The sequence below is a fragment of the Antrostomus carolinensis genome, unplaced genomic scaffold, assembly GCF_000700745.2.
Source record: "Antrostomus carolinensis isolate BGI_N321 unplaced genomic scaffold, ASM70074v2 scaffold31373, whole genome shotgun sequence".
In the NCBI taxonomy this organism is placed as follows: Eukaryota; Metazoa; Chordata; class Aves; order Caprimulgiformes; family Caprimulgidae; genus Antrostomus; species Antrostomus carolinensis.
The window spans coordinates 1-16,159 of record NW_010306371.1 but is presented as its reverse complement, the minus strand read 5'-3'; the positions used below and the strand labels follow the sequence as shown (position 1 = coordinate 16,159).

Genomic DNA, 16,159 nt, shown 5'->3' with positions numbered 1-16,159 from the left:
CCTGCTGATGGGAGCCAGCTTGAAGTCATGTCTCTGAATGCAGCTCACTGAGGTTTGCTGCCAGGCTTTGGAAAGGGGAGGGAACTGCTTTAGTAAGAAGATGAGAATCAGCCTCTGATTAATCAGTGGCCTTTTTTTCTCCCCTCTGCCAAGCAGATCTAAGAGCAGAAGGCTTGTTTCGGGTGCCAGGCAACAGCATCAGGCAACAGATCCTAAAGGATGCTCTGAACAGTGGTACAGATATTGACCTGGACTCTGGGGAGTTTCATTCCAATGATGTGGCCACCCTGCTTAAAGTGTTCCTGGGTGAATTACCAGAGCCGCTGCTGACACACAAGCATTTCCATGCCCACCTCAAAATTGCAGGTGAGTGATCAACAAGAGGCAGTCAAGAGCAGAAGGAATGGAGCCAGCCTCCTAGAAAGCTGGTAATGCTCCAGAGCTGCATGCTGGGCTGCAGAAGTGTAATCCTTAAAAGCAGAGTAAGAAATGAATCTTCCTGCCACCTCAGCCTAATGATGTAAAGACTGGAACTGAAAATCCTAAGGAATCAGGCCCAGTCTATCTAGCCCAATCTTCTCTCTCCATCAATATACAGATATCTACAGGAGTAGAGCCCACTCCTGTAACCTGGGTCTCCATCTGTTTTAAGTCTGAGGGTCTCCTGAGCGAGGTGTGGTTTCTATGTACTTAATAACTGTTACTGAACTACCTTATGTGAACTTCCTCTGTCTTACCTTTGATCCATCACAACTCTTAGCAACTGTGTTGTCTTGTGGGAAGAGTACTGCAGATTAATACATCAGGTGGGGAGCTGAGGGGAGAGAGACAGAGACAGACTCCTGCCAAGAACTGTGCAGGAGTTTGAAGGAGATCTGCATGTGAAGAGGGAAGGGTAACTGATTGCAGTAAGCCTGCTGTTAGGGAAGGTAATGGATGTCCTTCATGTTCCATGTTCTGCCTTGTGATTTGGCAGACTTGACGCTGTTTGATGAGAAGGGGAATAAGACCAGCACTCCAGACAAAGAGCGCCAAATTGAAGCCCTCCAGCTGCTGTTTTTGATCCTTCCCGCGCCCAACCGCAGTCTGCTCAAACTGCTGCTGGACTTGCTCTACCAGACCGCCAAGAAGCAGGACAAGAACAAGATGTCTGCCCACAATCTTGCCCTCATGTTTGCGCCCCACATCCTATGGCCCAGAAATGTGAGCGATGCCTCAGTACCTGCGGGTGGGAATAGTGTGAGTTAGGAAGCAGAGGCTTGGCAGGCCTACAGGGGAAGAGCCAAGATGGGAAGATTAAGTATTGGTACAGTGAGGGTTGGAGGCTGGGATGGTGAGTTGGAGCTTCCTGGCAGGACTCAGTCCATGCAGCCCAGACCTGTCATAGGTCTCATTTGCAACTGATGCTTCATCTTTTTCAGTAAAATTGAAAGCAGGGCACAGTCCTGCTTCTTTTAAGAATGATAAGTCAAGACAAACCTTGCAGATCTCTCTGCAAGGGTTCTTGTGCTACTGGTGAACTGTTTGGCCCCAGAGCTGTCTAGTTTTCTTCTCAGAGCAGCTTTGGCTCTGTGAGCTCTGCCCCTCTATCTCCCCAGAGCATGTCTCCTCCTGAGGCACTGTGTGTCTGTGTCGCAGAGACAGCAAGAGCAGCAAAGACCCTTCCTCCTCCCCTTCTAACTGCTGTGCCTTTGGCTTTGTCTCCTTGACAGGTGACAGCAAATGACCTTCAGGAGAATATCACAAAGCTAAACAATGGAGTGACCTTCATGATCAAACACTCTCAGAAACTCTTCAAGGTAAGTGCACTTTGGGGTCTTGCTCTCCCTGGCCCTTTTTTTTTCCCTTTTTCCAGACAGATCCCAGGTGTCGGGTGTATATTTTGTGCGCTCTCTCCTTCGGTAGGAGAAGGAGGATTTCTACAAGAAACTGTTCCTCTAGTGACTAGGGAGGAGGTCTTTGCTGGGCTGGCAGCCCAGGAGGAGGAAGACAGCCCTGGAGGTGGCTTTGCCTGGGCAGGTCAGAAGCACGGTGCAGTGTAACACCACCCTCTGCTGGAACCCAGCACCCGCTGCTCAGTGGGGAAACCAGGTTCCTTGGGGTGGAGAGTGACCGGGCTCCTCTCTGCTTCTGGCAGGGTAAGGAAACTGAGGGAGCTTGTCCTGGATGAGTACTGCCAAGAGCTGGATCCCTAATACAGCAGGTCATTTTCTTCTGAACTTCTCTGGAAGTGACTGTCAATACTGTTACAGGCACAGAGTTGGGCCTCTGTCTAGCTCAAAGTGGGGTGTGGTCAGGAATGTGGGGCTGCCTGCAAGTTCCCCCAAGGAACTGTTTCTGCAACAGGTTGTCTCTTGACTTCTCAGGGCCTTCCTGGTCACTGTAGGCATCTTCTCTCTGCAGAGAGTCCTCCTATGGAAAGCTCCCCTTCTGCCCTGTTTGTCAGTCCCCTGTTTAGCCAGCTCAGAGCTGGGGGAATTGCTTGGAAAAGGTTCCTGTGGAACCCTGCTTTTACTCTGTGTTCCACTTGTGATGGTTGCCTGCATCAAAGGGAAACTGAAGAGGGACAATGTGAAACCCCATTGTCTGCCCTTAACGGTTGAGCCTTGATGGAAAGGGCTTGCGTGCGGTATGGTTGAAGAGCAGCTCTTGCTGGGGCCACTCTTGCCCCAGGGCCAAATACTCTAAACATACACGTGGCATTTTCTCTGCTCATCTTCCCAGGCCCCAGCGTACATCCGGGAGTGTGCCAGGCTGCACTACCTGGGATCCAGAGCCCACACATCAAAGGTAAGGTCAGCAAATACAGCCCCTGCCTTCCGTGGAAGGGCAGAGGCTGTGATACTGTGAAGGGATCCTTGTGAGTGAAAGAAGCTGAAAACAAACTAAGTCACGAAAGAGGGATCTGTCAGAGAGCAGGAGTGAGGGAACCATATGGTGTGGTGGTGCAGGTGGCTGCATTAGGGAAATTGGGCAGAGTTGAAGCATCTGTTAATCAAAAGCACAGGGCAAGCTACCAGCCTCTGTTTAGCAGCAAACCTGCTCCCTGTGCCCAGTACATGCAGCACTTGCTCCTTCATGGGGTTGTGCCTTCCAAACAGACGGACACACCTGCTGCCGTGGCCAGGCTGCTTGGAAGAGGGGCTGGGATAAAGGCTACTTGCTGCCACTGGGGCAAGATTTGTCTCTGTCTTGCCAGCAAATGTTTCCCTGCCTAATATAGCTGCAGAAGAGGGAAGATGCACTGCAAGGAGCTGCATTGACCCTTCTCAAGCCTGGAAGGACTTCTGCAGCTGGCATCTGGGAGGGGAGGGAAGAAGCAGTGGGGTCACCTTTGTATTGCTGTCACCTCTTCCTGGCACAGGGCCTGCTGGTGCAGTGCTGCTGCAGAGGGGTAGGGAAAACACAGCCCTGTGCATTCACTGGGGCTGAGGCACCTTATGAGTCTCTTCCCAGCCTGGCTCAGATGGGTGGCTCATTTGGATTAAAGCATGGCAAGAAAATGCTGTCTCCACTTTCCCAGGATGACCTGGATTTGCTGACATCTCCTGGCTCCAAGGAGCTGCAGCCCCTCAAGTCTCAGAAGCGAAGCCGGCTGGACACTTGCCATCAGGAGGAGACCCAGCAGCGCACAGAGGAGGCACTGAAGGAGCTCTTCCGCCATGTCCACAATATGCCTGACTCTGCAAAGAAGAAGAAGCTTATCCGGCAGGTAGTGTGGGGAGGAAAGATATCTTTGGGGTGTGCTTGTCAGCACAATCCTGGGCACAGGGCTAAAGGCAGGGCTTTCTTGAGAGCTGCTCCTAATCCTGGGCAGGCTGGGGAGAGTGGGCTTTGGGCTGTGTGAGGGCCAGAGCTGTAAGAAGGCGGGAGAGGAAGAGGCCTGTCCTGGATGTGTCTGACAATGGAGCTTGCTGCACCAAACTGTGCTTTGAGCTCTGTTTTCTAAGCCAGGGACTTGGCAGCCAGCAGTTCCCTGGTCCTGATCATGGCCTTGTTGAGCTTCCTCCCTCAGAAAAGGAGAAGTCTTGTCCTATCTTGCCTGCAGGGAGTGGACAAACTGGTGTCTCAGTCCCATGAGTGTTCAAAGCCAACTTACTGCTCCAGAGAGACTGGGTGGCATGGTCAGCACCAGTCCTGGCTGCCAGCCTCCAGCTCCTGCCCAAACTCCTTTCTGCTCCAATGGGTGCTGCTTTTGGCTAATCTGGTAGCCAGCACAAAGCAGCCTCACACCTAAACTACCTGTAATCCTGGGTGGGGGATGTTGCCTTCCTCTGCTTTCTTATCCCTGCAGTTCTGAGCTGCTGTTCCATTTTGGGGTGCAAAAGAGCTAAACTGGGGTCTAGGCAGAGGGCAGCTGGTAGAGCAGCACACAGCAGCAAGAGACTGGTGTAACTGTGTAGTAACTGTGCTAACATACTGCCCTCATGTTTCCTCCTAGTTTAACAAGCATCCTACAGCTCTCACTCCTGGCTCTGACGTGCCCACATCCCCAGCACCACGACGCACCCGCTCGCGCTCTTTCAGTGGCCTCATTAAGGTAAAGGCAGCCTCTGACCCCTGGTCTCTGCTGTGAGTTTCTGATGTTGCTCTCTGCTTCTGCCTTGCCCTGGCTTGAATGAGGCCCTTAAAGGGTAGGGAGTGTTCAAAGTATTGCCTGCTGAAGAACACAGATCCACTGGAGACAGAGAAGGCAGCACAGTGGCAATAAGCCTTGTTAGTATAAAGTGTAATTATCTAAGAAACGCATGGCTGTAGGATCTGTGCATCTTCCTGAAGGGTTGGTTAGTTCCTGAGATGAGGACTGACAGGGAGCTCATGTAGTCTAGCCTGTTAGCATACTGTAGGCTGCCCCACAGCAGCATGTACCTGCTTCTGACGTGCTGGGCTCCTGGCCAGGCCTCAGATCAACTCCCAGACCCTTTACAATCAGGCAGGCTCAGCCTAGTGGCATGGTATTTCAGGTGGTTCTGCTTTGCAATCTTTGTCCCAGCTTGGCTTCCTTTTTTCTTTCCCAGCATCCACCTGCTTACCAGCAATGCATCTTGCTCCTTCCCTTTCTTTTTCACTTTGCACTCTAAGCACTAGCCAACAGCCCTCTCTTCTTACGGCAGCGGAAAGTTTTGGGGACGCCAGTTATGATGGAGAGAAGGAGCAGGGATGCCACACCAGAGCCTGAGCGAGTCAGCAAAGAGAATGTCCACCTGGTAAGAGCTGAAGCTGCTGATGGAGAAGTGTGTGAGGGGAGTTTGAGTGCAACTTGGGCACTCATTTCAGCAGTCCTTGGTGGGGCTGTTTGCTGTTCTCTGCCCAAAATAAAGTTTCAGAGTTTCTTCTGTATGATCAAATAAGGTCTTAGGAAGCTGCTGTGAGGAAGAAGGCAAGGGCAACATCAGGACAGGGGTGGCAGCACTGGGCCCCCGCTCCAGTCTTGTCCCTCTGGCTGCGTTCCTGCCCTGGGGCATCCACTTGTGCCCCCTTACCTCTCTGCCATCCTCCTCCACAAGTTGTACAGAGCCTGCTGCCTGTAGGACTGTCCCATGGCTTGGACAAACCAAGAGTGGATTTGGGTGGTAGCTGCTCTCCGGTGGTACAGGCTGCTCCTGGGGGAGGCTGTGGATGCCAGCTCATCCCCCAGCTCTCTATTCCTGTTCTCTCTTGTCCAGTTACAGAAATGTGGATCTCCAGCTCACATGTCCCAAGCAAAGCTGAAATCTTTGGAAGGCCGGAAAGAGGTGAGACAAACACACCCCCGCAACCCCCCCCCATTCTTTTCCTGTGGGGAACCTCACCTGCTGGGCTCTGAGACCTGCTGAGGCAGTGGCATGTGTGCAAGGCTCTGACAGCCCTGGTCCCCTGGCTTGTAGTAGCCTGCTCTGTGCCAAGCCATGGGTAGAAGCTGGGCCTTGAAGGGTTTCACCCGAGCAGGTGTGTACAGCTGTTCTGGCTGTGAGCTGGCAGGCTGGCTGTCACAGGAGCAGAGGGAAACTTCAGAAGCTAATAGAGAAAGGTAGTGCTGACAGCCTGTCAGGGTGGCCGTGGGACAAGAGGTACAGCCCAAGACCAAGTGCTGTGTTTGTCCCTGTCTGCTCACTGCCTGTGTCTAGTGCCCTGCTTTGGTAAAAGATGTGGGAGGCAGACACGAGTGGGGAGTCCTTGCAGGGGGAGGACAGCATGTCAACATTTTCTTGCATGGCATTCTGTGTCTCAAGCATTCAGTTGCTCTAATTCTCTGCTCCAGGAATCCTGTAGACGCATGCGAGCCCACCTGCTTTCCAAGGATTCGTCATCCCTCTGAGTCGCCTCGCGCCACCGCTCGGGTGGGGAATGCCCAGCCTTGCAAGCTGTGAATAATGTGCTGCACTGAGAGGAGGGCTGCAGGCTCACAGCAACCCTCGCCAACGTGGCAGCGCTCTTGAAACTGGACCTGTGCAAAGACTGCAGGGACTTGTTTCTTTCTGTATATAAATTATATTCCATTCTACTATGGGGCAAACCACTATCTAACCAAAACTTGTGCAGCATGTCTGATCTGCTGGCTCTGGGAAGAGCTGGAGTGCTTGCTTACAAGGAGAGCCCTGTGCATTGTGAGGCTGTTTGCACTCCCAGCTTTCTCTGCAGTGTTGCTAGGCTGTATTTTTTGGCTTTTCTGCTCTGAGTTTTTAACATGTTGGCTTGTTTTTGCTCCCTCTCCTCTGTTAGCAGTGAGAACGATGGACTCCAACTTTCAGCCACATCCTGACAGCTAACCTTACCTCCAGGCCTCCTCTGGAGCCATTGCCTACTGTGCTTCCTCTGGTCTTTGTTCTGCCCTGCTGTCCTCAAAGGGCTGAAGTTCACACATGGTACAGAGCACAGGATGGTCATGGGAGAAGAGGAGAGGTTTTGGGTGCCATAATTTCAAGTGGGGCCGGGTGAAAGCAGCTTCCCCAATAAACTCATTGCTCTGTTTCATCTTGAGTTGGAGGCAGCCCTTGCTCATTGCCTTTGTGTTTCCATGGCACAGCTCTGCCTGGTGAGCAAGGAGTGTCTCTGCTTTGTGTTCACCCAAGGAGGCTAAACTGAGTGGGGCGGGAGGCTGGCAAAGGCTGTCTGGGGCAGGACAGCTCAGATTTTGGAAGCTGGGGTGTCTGGGGCAGGCAGAGCCTGTCAGCTGTGTGTGCAGCATCTGCAGTGTGAGAGGTGAGGGAGGGCTCTGGCCAGTTGTGATCTGCTGCAAATGGTGCCATAGGCATTGTCTCAAGATACCTGGATGGCTGCTCGGACAACTGCATAATTAGTCATTGAATTGGGGGAAAGGACTGGAGCTGGGTTCAGCTCTGGCCTGAGCTCCAGAAATGAGATGAAACCATCTAGGTACAATATAAACACCCATCACAGCTGGCCACTGTCAGCTGCCTTGTTAAGCTAAAGTGCTCCAGTAAGCCAATCTTGCCAAGTACCTGTCTGCAAGCACTCTGGGGTAGGAAACACACAGGGTCACTACTGTGAAATAAAGATTTAATCAGCTAGGGAACCATCTAAACACTTCTCAGTCCTTCTCAGCGAAGCAAATAATCTCTGGAATCCAATTATAATTGTCTTCTAATCTTTAAGAACCAGCAGCTGGCAGGAGTTAGAGCTCTGTCCTTGACAGCTTTCTGAGACAACTGATGGCAGGAGGTGTGAATATTGGGATGCGAGCAGGGAGTTCAGTCCGACTGGCTAGAGCTGTCAAAACAGGGCATCGGAGCCCTGTGCAGCTTAGCTGGAACTTGTCACTTTTTTTTAACTTTTTTTTTTTTTTTTTTTTTTTTGAGATACAAAGCTATGTGCCTCATGCTGCTCTGTCTAAAGGGATATTCCTGGTACTTTACTGGGGGTTCCTGTCCCCAGTCTGACCCCAATTTGGAGAAGCTGCCTTGAAAATGTAGGGAGTAGTGGGACTGTAGATGTGTGAGTTGAGAGTTGCTGGTGTTAGGAGCCTCTGTTGCAGCAAAGAAAGGGCTCTGGTTCTTGGGGGACTGAGCAGATGAGGATGCTGTGAGGAAGGGCGGAGGCTGTTTGCTGTGGTAGTAGTATGTGCTTTTTGGATGTGTCTGTAGTCATTCCCTCTGGAGGCTGAAGCAGTTTATGTGCTCTACTCTGAAGGGCACAGTGTGTTTTGTTGACTGCACTTCTACCCTGCATCTGTAGTCCACTGTTAGCAGAGACCTGGGGGTCTTGGCTTTGCCTCTAAACAGAGATGAGGCAGAGGCAAAGCTTGAGCAGCAGTGCAGGGAGAGCTGGGTTGGATCCTGCTACCTCTGCTCTTACTTGCATCAGAGGCAGTTGCTGGGTGCATCATTTGTCCATCCCATCCTTCCTCTCCCCATTGTCCCTAGCTTACTCGGGCATATATATCTGTATGGGTGTCTGCTTGGCAAGGCAGTCTTGTTCCTAAGACTAAATATACTGCTCCCCCATAGATGAGAGGAATGTAACTCTGCTCTCCACTGTCCCTCCCTCACCTATGGCTCTAGTGCAGGGACTCTGTCTGGCTTCTGTCACAGCTGAGATTTGCTTAGCTCTAAGGAAAATTATTTCTGGGGCGTCAGCCCAGTGTTCTGCATGTCTCAGATGCCTTCCCTGCCAAAGCGGTGGGTGCAGTCTCCAGACAGGACAGTCCCAGGAGGGGTTTGATGCCCTGGGCTGTCCTCTCTGTGCAGAGGATGGTGGTGGTTAACAGTCCTTGGCTGTTGCAGTCCCAATGTGTTCACACTGTCTGACGAGCAAGGGGGAGTTTTAGTCATGCTTGAATGTGTCTCATTTGTCTACCCTGTGCAATGACTCCCGAGGACGCTTCCTTCCAGAGCAGCCACTAACTGTTCCCAGAGTCTGTCGTTTCCAAAGTATTTTTAATCTTTGTCCTTATTTATATATGCTATGTATGTACTGTTTCAGACTGCTGCCTTTCTGTGTGTTCATGTGAAAACCCCATATTAAATGCTTTTATTTTTAGTGGTTTTGCTCAGTGGCTTAAGCAGTTTCATTGGGACAGCGAGGGCTTGGTGGTGCATCCACTTTCAAAAGGAGAGAAATGTCTGCTTAGAACCCCAGAGCTGCCACCCCGGGTGCTTGGTGAGGTGCTGCCCACCTGCAGGGGCAGCACTGGCCTCCCATGGCACTGGGGTGTGTTCTCTCTCTGGGATTCTGCTGTGATGGATGATCCCCAGATGGACTGTCTTTCCCTCGGAGGTATGAAGTTGGACCTCTTCTTTTCCTGTTCCCCCTGCTGTCATCCAGGGTGATGGGAAATCAGGTTTACAAAGAGCACTTTATATAAATAATGGATCAAATGAATACATTTTTCTCAGTAGAACCATTCTTCTCTTGCCACTCTTGGCTGCCGAGGGAGGATGGTTTCTGCTTGCATTTTCTTTTCCTCCTTCTTAATAATGGCGTCTCAGATTTTATGCAGATTATTTCTCTGTGAAGTTTTTACACGTTTGAAATGCCCTGGGCTTGCCTGCCGTGGCTCAGACACTCATTAACATCCTCGCCATGCAATTGAAAAACAAGCAGGAGAAGCAAGTGGCACAGTATGTTTGAAACCAGCGCTGCCTTCCTGCAGGGTGAGCTTCAAGTGGGCCCCGTTCTCCTCCGGGGCCACAGTCGGGTGATGCACCCCAACTCCCCAGAGCTAGGGGAGCGGGAGGGGATGGGCCTCTCTGCACTTGAAAGTGGGCATGGGAGTCCAGACAGACATTTCTGTTCTTTAAAATGTTGAACAAAGGAATGCAAAAACTCACAATAGCTATTTTGAACACTGCAAACCCAAATATCACCTTCCTGATAAGCTGTGATTCAAAGTGACAGCTTTATATGGCTTACAGAGTTTAAAAAATGAATAGTTTTTAGCCCCTGGAGTCACAACCCAAGCACTTACGCTTGGCTGCAAGTGAAAGGGCAGCAGTCACTGGGACCAAACACTGGGTGAAGGTACACATTTAGAGGGGGATCGCTCAGCTTTCAGGGTGTTTGCTTTGGCCTGTTGGTATTCCTGCACAGCAGTGGTGTTACAAAGCAAACAAGCAGTGCTCATCCTTCATTTCATTAAACAGTTTTTATCTCAAATTGCACAGCACAGACTTGCAAATAAGTTCTGCAGAGTGTCACTGCTGTCTAAATCAATTTTTGCAAGTTGTCTTGATTTTTTTTTTTTTTTTTTTAAACTGCTCTGCCCTGGTTTGGAGTTGAAATAAGATATTTTTTTTCCTCTGTTAAATTATCATGTGTGGCTGGGAGCTGTCATACTGCTGCTGCATCTCACTGCCTAAGGCAACAGTGTAGACAAAAAACATGAGTACTGCTAGCGATAGATGTTGGCACCAGCCAGACCAGTTATCAGGCTTTACAATCTCATTGGCTTGGATTAACTAATATTTTTTCACGGAGTGAATAAATTACCATGTTTAGTTCTGTTTGCTCATCCCCCCCCAGTGAGGGTTTTGTGCTGAAGCTCATACATTGTGCTGGCATGTAGATGCCAAGATCTCTGTGCTGGGTCCCACACTGACCTTCCACTTGTGCTGTGGACCAGGGCGAGATCTCTGCTGGCACCAGCTCTCCAGCTCCATCCTGCTCCAGCCCGGCTTTGTTCCTGGGAAGTGTCTATGCATAAGGAATGTGATAGATAGGATTGTTTCTGCTCTCCTGTGTCTTGATGCAAGGAGAAGCTCATGGGGTGACGTTCAGATACTACCCAGCACCCCCAGCCTTTGAGGGGCTGATTTCAGCTGGGGTCAGGGGGAGGAGAGCTTTCCTTTCCCTGATGACTCTCAGCTGCAGTGGCCATTACTGTGCTCTCCTCCCCTGTCCCATCTCTCCTGGATTAAACCAGGCTCCTCTCCCAGGCCAAACTGGCCTCCCCTGCCTTGCTGCTGGGGAGGATTTACCAATCCATGGGGTGCCTTACATGATTTTAAGCCTGGCTCTTTTTTGCACCAGAGAGGAGAACTGGGTTCTACTTCATCCTCTGCTTCTGGATGCAGCTCCTGTGCTGCTGGGGCAGAGAACTGGGATGTATGGAGATGCAAACCCACCTTGGCCATCGTGGCTGTGTAACGGTGCACATGCACGTCTATGATGTGGGGGTGTCTATGTTGGCCTAAGGCTGTTTTAGGGTTAGTTTCTTCCAACCTTTTCGCTTCCAAAGCCTGAGCCTTGCTCCCCAGGGGCGCGGGATCTCTGCAACCTCTTGCACAAAAGCCTCTGGCTCCATTGTGCCTCTCCAAGGCCGTTCTGCAGCAGCAGCACAAGAGGGGGCTGGCAGCACGCGCTGCGGGATGGGACCCCCTGCCCACCCCGCAGCACTAGAGGTTACAGGGCCAGATGTGCTGTGGAGGGGGAGCAGGCTTGGAGATGCCTGGTTCTTGCTCTCTGATTGCATCTGGGGCATAGAGAGAGCAGGAAGGTGAACAAGAACATAAAGAGCACAGAGGAGGCTGAGGGAAGAGGCTGGGGAGAGCTACCCTCTTACAAAGGACAAAAATCAGCTCTGCAGGCAGCTCCAGTGAGAGTCCTTGCCTGCATCTGGGGCTAAGCAGAGCTATTAGGCAAGCTCAATGTTTTCCTTTTCCTTTTCAAGTTATTTTTGGCTACTGGTATCCTCTGGCCATCCTTCAGAGCCAGACCTCGTAGCCTGTCTCTGGGACTGCTGCACCTGCACCCTGAAAGTGCCTCTTCTGTGGTGTGGAAATGTGGGTGATGGAAGCAAAGTGGAACTGGCACCAGTCCACCTGTCCTATGTTCTGCAGAATCTTTCTTCCAGCCTCTAGTAGCTTGTGACTCTGTAAGAGCTGGGGGAGGAAGAGTGAGGACGTGGAGACACACACTCGCAACTGTGGGACCAGAAAGGTCACCCGTGGCTGCACAATGAGCCCAAGTGAATGCACAGCTTATTGATTACATCCCAGTGTGAGACTGGTCGCTAGCTAGCCATAAATATGGAGCAGAGGCAAGCTCATCTGCACCCAGGGCAACTTCATTAATAAAATCAGGACAGAGCCACTGCCTCCCTCATCCATCAGGCTGAGACACTCCTTGTTTCTCAGGTTAGATAGTTTTCCAGCTCAGGGCTGTCAGCGCAATGGGAATTGCAATAAGACAGAAGGGGTTGGTAGGAACAAGCCCTGTCCTCCAAAAACAAAGCTTAGTGTTTCTGCTCACCACATAGCCAAGGTCATCAGCTGAATCCTGAAACCCCACCTGCTCCTACTGGGAGGCAGGGTTTTTATGGCAGAGGAGCAGCAGTTACAGCACCGTGGAGAAATATGTTGGATGCGCTTGGCAACAGCAAATGGAAAGTTAGTCTATTAAACAGTAAATTATCCCTCCAATGCATCTTCATTGAGGAGGGTTAATGAGTGGCTCCAGGCACAGTGAGCAGGGAAGAGTCTGTGAGTATGTGCTGTGCGGATGGGGAATGATCGCTACATCTGGGGACCCCCGAGTCCCCGATCCCACGCTGCACCAACAATAGCATTTCCATGTGTGAGGCGTTTCACAAACACCTCCTCGCCTGTGGTTTATTCAAACCAGCTTGCGCCATGCCGCAGAGCTCCCAGGCAGTTGGTGTGTCCAGCTGCGCTGGGAACAGCATCTCCCCATCTGTATCTGGGCTGCTCGACACAATTGTTTTCCTTGTGGGGTAGAGCTGGTTTTGGGAACCCAGAGTGAGGGGCTCAGCCCTTCTGCTCAGCTGTGACACGAAGCAGGGATGCAGTGCCACGAAGAAGGGATGCAGCGCCTTGCGGACTGTCCCTCTCCTGCTGCTCTGCAATTGCTTGAGGCAGCAGGGCAGGCTGGGCTCCCCTTGCTCAGACAGTCCCTGTTGTTTAAGGCTGGGGCCAAATCCGCCTGCTTGGGAGCCTCAGTGCTTCCTATATCATCCTGGAGGACCTGGTGGATGCTGTTGTCTTCACTCAGTCCCAGTGGCAAGGTCCCCAGGCAGTGGTGCTGCTCTCTTCTCCTGCAGGCAGTGGGGCCACATCCACAGAGCGACGCTGGCTGTGTTTGCAGGGTGATGCTGGCCACGTTCGCAGGGTGATGCTGGGGGTGTTCACAGGGCAACACTGGCAGCAGTTGCAGGGCGATGCTGGCAGCATTTGCAGGCTGGTATCTAGAGGGTGACGCTGGCTATATTCGCAGGACAACGCTGGCAGTGTTTGCAGGGCGATGCTCGCAGTGTTGGCCAGCGAGATAGGGCTTGCCCCTGGAGATGCACCAGATAAAGCTGCTGCTCAGCACATCCCAGCCCTGCCTGCCGCTGCTGCTAACTAGGAGAGATTTACTGTGATCCCAGCGGCCCCTGGCCGCCCACACTACTCCATAATAGACCCATCAAGGGTATTGTCCTACTGCACAAGCCCAACAGGTGCCCTAAGGGCTGACACGTCGGCCCACAATGCCTCACCCTCCAAAACCCAGCGTGTCCTGCAGGACAAAGGCAGCCTGGCCTCCCAGCACGAGCAGAAGCCAACCAAGTGTGACAGACGTGGCCCCGGACAACAGAGGAGCAGCCCAGCAGCCTGTCCTGCGCGGGTCTCTGGGGGACACCAGGCAGCTGGAGGTCACGGCTGCTCCGCTCCCAGCGCATCTCCAGCTGGGTCTGCTCCCAAACCAGGTGTGTTTTAGCGGTGTTGTTGCTGGGAGGAAGGGTTTGAGGCGCAGCCCTGGTGCCAGATCCTGCCGTTGGCGATGCCTTCTCGGCAAGGGAGTTACTATTGCCTGCGTTTTAAACTCCCCTGCTCTGCGCCAGTGCCTGCTCCTGCCTGGAGAAGGGCTGAGCGCTGCTGTGGACTAGTGACAGCCTTGGCACCCCCTTGAAGTGCAGCGTAAGTGCCATAGCAAGCACGGGTCAGGACACACCACCTCCTCCCCTGCGCGCTGAAGCACAGGGAGCAGCGGTGCAGCGCGGCTGCCTTGGAGCCCAGGCGTGCTGGAAGGTGCTAATGGCTACCGATGGACCCAGCACCAGCCCAGGGCACAGGAGAGCTAATGGGGGGGCAGGCTATGGCCTGTCCCGGGGTGGGTGGAAATGCCTGGATGCTGCCCTGGGGGGCTTGGCTTAAAACTGGCAGCAATTTTTGTTTGAAGCTTTGTAGCTGTTTCGCATCTCTTTGCACGACAGGTTTGGCGCGTACCCCGGAATCCTTCCCTGGATCTTCCCATGAAAACTCCTCTCTTGCAAAAAAAAAAAAGCTTCTGCTTCATTTTAACCAAACCCAGAGCCCATCAGACGATCCAGATGGTATCTCTCTCTATCAAGCCATTTGGCCCAAATCCCGGTGGCAGACGGCAGGACCAGGCCTCCCCTGATAAAGAAAAGTTTGGGTTTTATTTTTCTCCCTTCTCCTCATCCATATTCAGAGGCACCCTGGGCCTTTCCCGGGCCGCTGTTGCTTTCCAAGGCCAGCATCACCCCATGCAGGGTGCCTGGGCAATTTGGGATCACACAAACGCACCAGGGGCTGAGGTGTGGGAGGGGGGTGTCGGCACACAGCCCGTCTCCCGGCCCTGCTCTCCTGCCCCACTGGGCTTGCTCAGCCCTTGCTGTGTGGCAGCCCTGGAAGGGGGTTGCTTTTGCAACCAGAGCAGCTGCAGTGGGGTCAGCCTTGGCCAGCAGCCGAGCTCAGTGGGATGCTCCATGTAACTGGGGCTGTGTGGCAGGCAGTGGCAAGAAGCTCCCATAGGAGAACAGGAGTTGAGGTACCTGCAGGAGAATATGTGGATGTTGGCCTGAAAAGGGGTTTTCAGTGTCCCAGCCCTTTACTCTCACTGGAACTGGGGCAGGCGATGGTGGCCTCCAGGCAGGCTCCTGCCGGTTACTCCCTTTGCCAAGACCATGGCCCTGCTGTAAATTGACCCAGTGTTGCTGCAGCTGGACACAGAGACATTAGGGAGCCTGTTTATTCTGCAGATCGTGAGGATTTGCCTGGGGCAAGTGCCTGCAAAAGTGAGGAAACAAGATCCCTGACTGGGCTCCTGCCTTCCAGCCAGCATCAGAGGTAAAGGGCAGGTTAGGAAGACCCAGCTGTGCTCTGCCGGCTGTGGGGCGAGGGGGGGAAGGGGGTCACAGGCATCACACCGGTAGTGGACAGCTTTCAGGAACACTGAGCTGCTAGGAAGCAACCTTCACCCCCAGAAATCCAGCTGAAGTCTTCAGAACAGGGCCCCTTTGGGTGCTCTGTGGTGCCACTGCCACTGAGGTCTCCTGGGAGCCCCAGGACAGGCTGCGGGGCCACCTCTGCTGAAGCTGTGCCAGTGAGGGGTCAGCTCCCAGAGCCCTGGGAAGCAGCTCATCTTCCTTGCTGTCAGGGCTGCTGGGTAGCAACGAGGAACAAACCCCTTTCATCCATCTCAGGCACAGCTTCCTCCCGGGATTGGGGCCAGAGGAAGGAGATGTCACGAAAATGCAGACAGATGATGGGAGCCTGCATTCGGGACGGGGAAGGGCTGCTGATCTGGGCCAAGCTGGTGTAACCCTGTGTGTGTGAGGTGGCCTTCGCCAGAGCGAGACCCTGTGGAGACACCTCCCTCTCACCCTGATTAAGGAGCTTGTGGAGCTCTGTACACAGGGGACATTGAGGCACTCCTGCCCCCCGGACCTGCCACCATCCCTGCAGACATCTTGTTGGCTGGGAAAATGAGTGTGTGGTGGGGTGTCTTTGCTCACACACCTATCCTCCCACTGTCAGAGCAATGTGACAGGCTCCCACCTCCCCTCTTTCCATGGGTTTCTTCTCCAAGGAGAACATCTGCAGCAGTTGCTGCCAGCAGTCAGGACTCTGTTGGGCATCTCAAAATGCTTGTTCTTCTTAAGGACCCAGCTCTGGGAGCCATGGGGTTACAAGTGCTTCAGGTGTCACTAATAAAACAGGTGACAGCTCTCCTGCTTACACCTTCCTGCCTTGCACTTGCAGACCTCAGGGAAGAAAATGGAAGGTAGTCAAATGAATGCAATGCTCATGTTTCTGAGATGTCAACCATTTGGGACCAAGCTCACAGGATTTCTTGGCTTCCCTTCTTTTTGCACTGCCTCGTTCTTTCAGGTGGATTAGCCACAGACATTTTGGTGTCTTTGACATTAAGATGTTCCCCTGGAGTGGGAAAGGACATAGCTAATGCCACAGCCAGG

General features: G+C 52.6%; 1 protein-coding gene across 1 annotated transcript in view; it reads left to right on the top strand.

The window, feature by feature from the left end:
* The window catches only part of ARHGAP19 (Rho GTPase activating protein 19), a 14,015-nt gene extending 7,605 nt beyond the window's left edge, over nucleotides 1–6,410 (top strand). Inside the window, exons 4-12 of the mRNA XM_010165119.1 lie at nucleotides 157–366; nucleotides 977–1,203; nucleotides 1,713–1,799; nucleotides 2,725–2,790; nucleotides 3,524–3,712; nucleotides 4,442–4,540; nucleotides 5,115–5,207; nucleotides 5,667–5,735; nucleotides 6,242–6,410. Coding sequence (XP_010163421.1) covers nucleotides 157–366; nucleotides 977–1,203; nucleotides 1,713–1,799; nucleotides 2,725–2,790; nucleotides 3,524–3,712; nucleotides 4,442–4,540; nucleotides 5,115–5,207; nucleotides 5,667–5,735; nucleotides 6,242–6,298 — 1,097 coding nt within the window. The 3' untranslated portion in view covers nucleotides 6,299–6,410. The remainder of the gene's footprint in view (nucleotides 1–156; nucleotides 367–976; nucleotides 1,204–1,712; nucleotides 1,800–2,724; nucleotides 2,791–3,523; nucleotides 3,713–4,441; nucleotides 4,541–5,114; nucleotides 5,208–5,666; nucleotides 5,736–6,241) is intronic.
* Nucleotides 6,411–16,159: the final 9,749 nt, after the last annotated feature.